Here is a 6,739-nt window from a genome sequence, read left to right on the forward strand (position 1 = left end):
TTTGTGGGCTAGTATGTGGTCTATTCTGGAGAATGTCCCATGTGCACTTGAGAAGAATGTAAATCCTGTTGCTTTTGAATGTAGAGTTCTATAGATGTCTATTACATCCATCTGCTCTACTGTGTTGTTCAGTGCTTCCGTGTCCTTACTTATTTTCTGCCCAGTGGATCTATCCTTTGGGGCGAGTGGTGTGTTGAAGTCTCCTAAAATGAATGCATTGCAGTCTTTTTCCCCCTTTAGTTCTGTTAGTATTTGTTTCACATATGCTGGTGCTCCTGTGTTGGGTGCATATATATTTAGAATGGTTATATCCTCTTGTTGGACTGAGCCCTTTATCATTATGTAGTGTCCTTCTTTATCTCTTGTTCCTTTCTTTGTTTTGAAGTCTATTTTGTCTGATATTAGTATTGCAACCCCTGCTTTCTTCTCGCTGTTGTTTGCCTGAAATATGTTTTTCCGTCCCTTGACTTTTATTCTGTGCATGTCTTTGGGTTTGAGGTGAGTTTCTTGTAAGCAGCATATGGATGGGTCTCAACTTTTTTATCCATTCTGTTACTCTGTGTCTTTTGATTGGTGCATTCAGTCCATTTACATTTAGGGTGACTATTGAAAGATATATACTTATTGCCATTGCAGGCTTTAAATTCGTGGTTACCAAAGGTTCAAGGTTAGCCTCTTTGTATCTTACCGCCTAACTTAGCTCACTTATTTAGCTGTTATATACACCGTCTGGAGATTCTTTTCTCCTCTCCCTTCTTATTCCTCCTCCTCCATTCTTCATATGTTGGGTGTTTTGTTCTGTGCTCTTTCTAGGAATCTCCCATCTAGAGCAGTCCCTGTAAGATGCCCTGTAGAGGTGGTTTGTGGGAAGCAAATTCCCTCAGCTTTTGCTTCTCTGGGAATTGTTTAATCCCACCATCATATTTAAATGATAGTCATGCTGGATACAGTATCCTTGGTTCAAGGCCCTTCTGTTTCATTGCATTAAATATATCATGCCATTCTCTTCTGGCCTGTAGGGTTTCTGTCGAGAAGTCTGATGTTAGCCTGATGGGTTTTCCTTTATAGGTGATCTTTTTCTCTCTAGCTGCCTTTAAAACTCTTTCCTTGTCCTTGATCTTTGCCATTTTAATTATTATGTGTCTTGGTGTCCTCCTTGGATCCTTTCTGTTGGGAGTTCTGTGTATTTCCATGGTCTGTTTGATTATTTCGTCCCCCAATTTCGTCCCCCAGTTTGGGTAAGTTTTCAGCAATTATTTCTTCCAAGATACTTTCTTTCCCTTTTCCTCTCTTCTTCTTCTGGTGCCCCTATAATACCCATATTGTTCCTTTTGGATTGGTGACACAGTTCTCTTAATATTGTTTCATTCCTGGAGATCATTTTATCTCTCTCTATGTCAGCTTCTATGCCTTCCTGTTCTCTGGTTTCAATTCCATCAGTGGCCTCTTGCGTCTTATCCATTCTGCTTATAAATCCTTCCAGAGTTTGTTTCATTTCTGTGATCTCCTTTCTGGCATCTGTGATCTCCCTCCGGACTTCATCCCATTTCTCTTGCGTATTTTTCTGCATCTCTGTCAGCATGTTTATGATTTTTATTTTGAATTCTTTGTCAGGAAGACTGGTTAGGTCTGTCTCCTTCTCTGCTGTCTCTGTGATCTTGGTTTGCCTGTAATTTGTCTTTTCATGGTGATAGGAATAGTTTGCAGAGCTGGGACTACTGATGGCTGGAAGAACTTCCCTTCTTGTTGGTTTGTGGCCTTCCATTCCTGGGAGAATAGCGACCTCTAGTGGCTTGTGCTGGGTAGCTGCGCGCAGACAGGGCTTCTGCTTCCTGCCCGGCTGCTATGGAGTTTATCTCCGCTGTAGCTGTGGGCCTGACCTTGCTCAGCAGCTGCTCCAAAGTGGTGGAGTTGCATTGGAGGGGGAGCAGCCGGGAGGCTATTTATCTCCGTAGGGGGCCTCTGTGTTCCCTGCAGCCCAAGAGATTAGAGTGCCCAGAGATCCCCGGATTCCCTACCTCTGGATTAAGTGTCCCTCTCTGCCCGTTTAAGACTTCCAAAAAGCAGCCGCCAAAACAAAACAACGAGCACAAAAAAAAAAAAATGACCGCTCATTTTTCTTTATTCTCCGGTGCCAGCCTCGGGCACCCACTCACTGGTGTTGCTGCCCTGTTTCCCTAGTATTGGGGTCCCTGTCCCTTTAAGACTTCCAAAAAGCACTCGCCACAACAAAACAACAGGAAAAAAAAAAAAAAGATGGCTGCTCGCTTTTCTTTTGTCTTCCAGCGCTGGCCTCCAGTACCCGCTCACCATTCTTGCTGCCCTGTTTCCCTAGTATCCAGGGCCCCCGCATACACTGTGTCTGCGTTCTGGTCCGGATGGCGGGTGCTGGCTGTTCAGCTGTCCTGGGCTCCTCCCTCCGGCTCAGACCTCTCCTCCCGCTGGGAGCTAGGGGCAGGGGTGCTCAGGACCCACCGGGCAGGGATTTATATCTTACCCCCTTTGCAAGGTGCTGGGTTCTTGCAGGTGTTGATGTGGTCTGGATGTTGTCCTGTGTCCTCTGGTCTCTATTTTAGGAAGAGTTGTCTTTGTTATATTTTCATAGATATATGTGGTTTTGGGAGGAGATTTCCACTGCTCTACTCACGCCGCCATCTTGGCTCTGCCCCAAGACTCTGAAAAGTTCAACCTTTTAATCACATGGTTGGTGTACCTGGCCACCAGCACTTGCCCTTGGTTGGGGTCCAAAAATTATTCGTGACAAACTTATTTCACCTTTATTGCTCTAAAGTGTTTTTGAAAACTAGATGAAAACCAAGTATACTGAAAATACATTTTGGCCATCTGAATGATTATATATTTCTTATAAGTCATCACAGTTTTTGTTCCTGTTTTCAGTAATGACTTCTTTATGTCTTCAGCTATATTATAGATCCATCCAATTAAGTGGACTTTTGTCAGATTGTCCCTACTTGCAAATCTACCTTGAGGTTCTGGACTCCAGAAAGTAGCTAACACTTAAGAAGGTTTAGCTGGTCATTCTCATTGCTTGTCTGGCGCTATCTTGAACCCCAGTACTTGTGACTAGATTACCATGAACACCAGTCTAGACTACACAGTTTAACTACTTTCTGTGATGCTGTCCTGATGCCTCCAGCCTGCCTGGATATCTACCTATTCGTGAAGCTTTGGTGCAGGTCTCTGCTTGCCTGTAGTGACTCTCCTGCTTTCTCCTTGGACCTCCCAACTTCTTGGATGCACCTGTTCCTGTAGTCTTGCTCTACCTCTGTGGTGGTTCTGGTTCTGCACACCCACTCAGTTGCCTACAGCCTTCTCACTGTCTCTCCCATCTGTGTCCACCACAGCTGAACGACCCATGCCCAGCCCTACTGAAATAGGATACGCCTTGCATTTGCCCACTCTACACTGTGTACATACAGCAGATCCTTGTAAGCATTGACTTTAATACCTAGATCGATTGGTCTAAAGTCCGTGAAGCTCTTCTGAATTGTTTTTTATCCTCAGCCCACTTTAACTAGGATTCTTGAAACTCCACTGAATTTTCTTGCTTTGGCATTTCTTTTGCTAATCAATTTACTAAAAGGTATTTTATTATTTCACAGTGTTGCTTTCTACCTTTATCTCTAAACAAACATATGACCTTTATTTGTCTTCCTATAACCAAAAGTGATTTACAGCACTACAGAACTGAAAGAAAGATCACCATGTCCTAGTCCCTGGTATCTGGGTATATTCTCTTCTATGGCAAAAGAGTATTACCTTATATGGCAAATGATGTGACTAAGGTAAGGACCTTGAGATGGAGAGATTATCCTGAGTGTATCCTAAATGCAATCACAAGTATCCTTATAGGAAGGCAGAGGAAGACTTGGCCACACAGAAGAGGAGAAGGCAGTGTGACCAGGGAGGCAGAGATTGGAGTGCAGCAGCTGCCAGAGCGGAAGAGGCAAGGAACTACGTCTCTCCTGGAGCCTCCTGAGGTTGCACGGCCCTGAAGATACCAGTGAAACTGATTCTACACTTGTGGCCTCCAGAACTATGAGAACAGTTTATTGTTATCAGCCACCAAGTTTGTGGTAGTTGCAGCAGCCACAAGAAGTCAATGCGGGAACATACAGGATGAATTTGTAATGGACTGGACTGCATTTCACAATGTGGGGGAAAGAGGTGCCCCTTAATACATATCACTTGGTCTTCGCATTAGCCGTTTGGGTAAATCAAAGATAGCATTAGCCATCTCCTGTCTAGTTCTTTCTCTCCTTCAGTTTTATTTCTCTATTCCCACTGCCATTGCCAAATGAAGCTATCATCCTTTCCTGGCCGACTGACAATTTCCTGCTGGTCTCCCTGCATGCTCTCGCATTCCTTTCCTATGCACACACTCTTGCATCATGCCATATCCCACTTAAAGCCTTCCAGTTACTTCTCATTGCTCTTAAGATCACACTCTCAAGACCTCACCAGCCTCCCAGCTACTCCCCAGCCTCATCTCAGTCTATTGTCCCAGCCACCCCCATTCTGACTCTTCTCCCAACAAGCCAAGTTCTTCACCCCCTCAGGGCTTTGCATACGCAGTTACATCCTGCGTCCCAAGCTGTCTTCATTTTATTTCCATCATAGCACTTATCACTGTCTCTAATTGTCTCATTTATGGTCTGGTTTTATTTTCTGCCCAGTGACTAACATAGTTCCTGCCCACAGCAGAAACATATTTCTCAACAGGGAGTGGGGCAAATGTTACCAAGGGACATTTAGCAACATCTAGAGATTTTTTGGTTGTCACAAATAGGGGAATGCTACTGGTGAGTAGAGGCCAGCGATGCTGCCCAACCCACTCCAGGTGGCACAGGATTGCCACTGTTCGGGAGTAAGAGATTTCCTTCAAGGTTCTTCTAGCTGATCTAAGAACCAAACTGACAAGAGACAGATTCACAGGAGAAAAAAAAAAATTATTACACATACGGGAAAGCCATAGGCATGGGTTCCAAAAACAGTCAAGGAGATTTAGGTATATATGGTCATCCTGAACCAAGGAGAAGGGCATAGGGAACTTCAAAGGAAAAGGGAAGCAACTCACAGGAATATGTAGAGTAAATGTTTGATAATCAAATATTCACTGGGCCATACAAACAATGAGGGGGCACAAAGAGGAATTTTAACAGACTTTGCCACATCCCTCCCTGTCTACCACCCCTAGTTTACATTATAATATAAGGTGATGGCTCTCTTCCTGAAGCATGTCCTCTAAATTATTTTCAGGCAGTTGGGGGTGGGGTAGAGGTCCAAGTTCCTTTCAGAGTCTTTGGACCTTGATTATTTTCAACTCTGAAATAATATGCATGTCACAGTGGCACGCCTTGGGGCAGCCTGCCCCTACACCCCCAACAAAAACAAATTATCTGACCCAAAATGTCAGTATTCCCAAGGTTGAGACACCCTGCAATAGATGCTTAGCAGGGGGTACTAGTTGTTGCCCAATATCTATTCTTCCGTTCATCTGTGGTAAAAGATACCTGGTATTTCTACACACAGCTGCCAAGCACGAAGACAGTATTTTCCAGTCTACTTTTAGATACAAATAAGAAAGAATGTCACATGGTAGCAATTTTTTTCCTCCTCCGTCCTGCTGCCTGAAACAGATGCTGCCATCATAGATCATGAGATTGAGGTGACACACGCTAAAGCAGCAAAATAGAAGGGTGTTGTGTCCCTGACAGCATAGAACTTCTCCCAAATTGCTGCTCAATAAATAGATGAATAAAGGAATGCCATTGGATATTTTCAGTGCATTCCCTCTCTTAACAGAGCCTAAAATTTTTTAATATGTCCTATCCACAGAACCATCAGCCTTTTTTCTCCTTCTTGCCTATTTGTGGGTCTCATCAACCCTGCCATTATGTTAGAATTATGAGTTTAACTATACCCTCTACTTTCTGTGCACATTCCATTTTTTATATTGAACGTTTAAATATAATTAGCCCAACAGCAGTATGCAATGCCCCCTGCCCCCCACAGTCTGCATGTTGCACACGTAAGTTTACAAGGAGAGTAGGCCTCTGGTCCCTTCTCCTTCCCATTTGTACTGTGACTCTCCACAAGGAGAGCGAACACAGGAGCCTGCAGGTACATCATGTATATAACGTAGGGCATAAGAGCTTGAGGTGCAATCGTGGCAAAACTAGGAAACTTAAGTTTTGTTCTTGGCGATCACCTCTTCTCTTGAGCAAAAGAACATGTTTGAAGTCTTGGTTTGGCGCTGCTAAACCAGATGTCTTCCCCAGGTTTCTCCAGAAAGTGTATTTCTCCTTCAGAAATCTGTTCTCCCTGAAGTACCACCCGTGGTAAAGAATTTCCTTCTCATTCTTCCAAGGACTGCCAATTTCCTGGAGCACAAATGGCTCCTAGACCGCCACTTCTCAGCTAAGGACTTCCTGAAATAACCTCTATGGGGACTTACTTCCTGAAGTTTTTTTTTTTTTTTAAGTTTGTTTAGTGAATTTTTTTTTCTCTTGAAACAAAGTTGACATGTGGCAAATGTACAAAATATAAACATTACAGAAGGGAATGTGGTTAATACTCATACACACATGCATACAAATAGTCACAAAAATTAGATCATATCATATATTCTATTTTGTGACCTTCTTTAATTTCCCTCACATCAGTAAATATTCTTCTCCAAAAGGACCTTCAATAGGTCATACAAACATCACCTGAG

General features: G+C 43.4%; 1 protein-coding gene across 1 annotated transcript in view; it reads left to right on the forward strand.

Annotated features, from left to right (window-relative positions):
- Positions 1-4,063, forward strand: part of BCAP29 (B cell receptor associated protein 29) — a 74,172-nt gene extending 70,109 nt beyond the window's left edge. The window contains exon 8 of the mRNA XM_073239039.1: positions 3,874-4,063. Within this exon, the coding sequence (XP_073095140.1) occupies positions 3,874-3,921 (48 nt within the window). The 3' untranslated portion in view covers positions 3,922-4,063. The remainder of the gene's footprint in view (positions 1-3,873) is intronic.
- The last annotated feature ends 2,676 nt before the right edge of the window (positions 4,064-6,739 follow it).

Source organism: Manis javanica, chromosome 6 (assembly GCF_040802235.1).
Source record: "Manis javanica isolate MJ-LG chromosome 6, MJ_LKY, whole genome shotgun sequence".
Taxonomy (NCBI): Eukaryota; Metazoa; Chordata; class Mammalia; order Pholidota; family Manidae; genus Manis; species Manis javanica.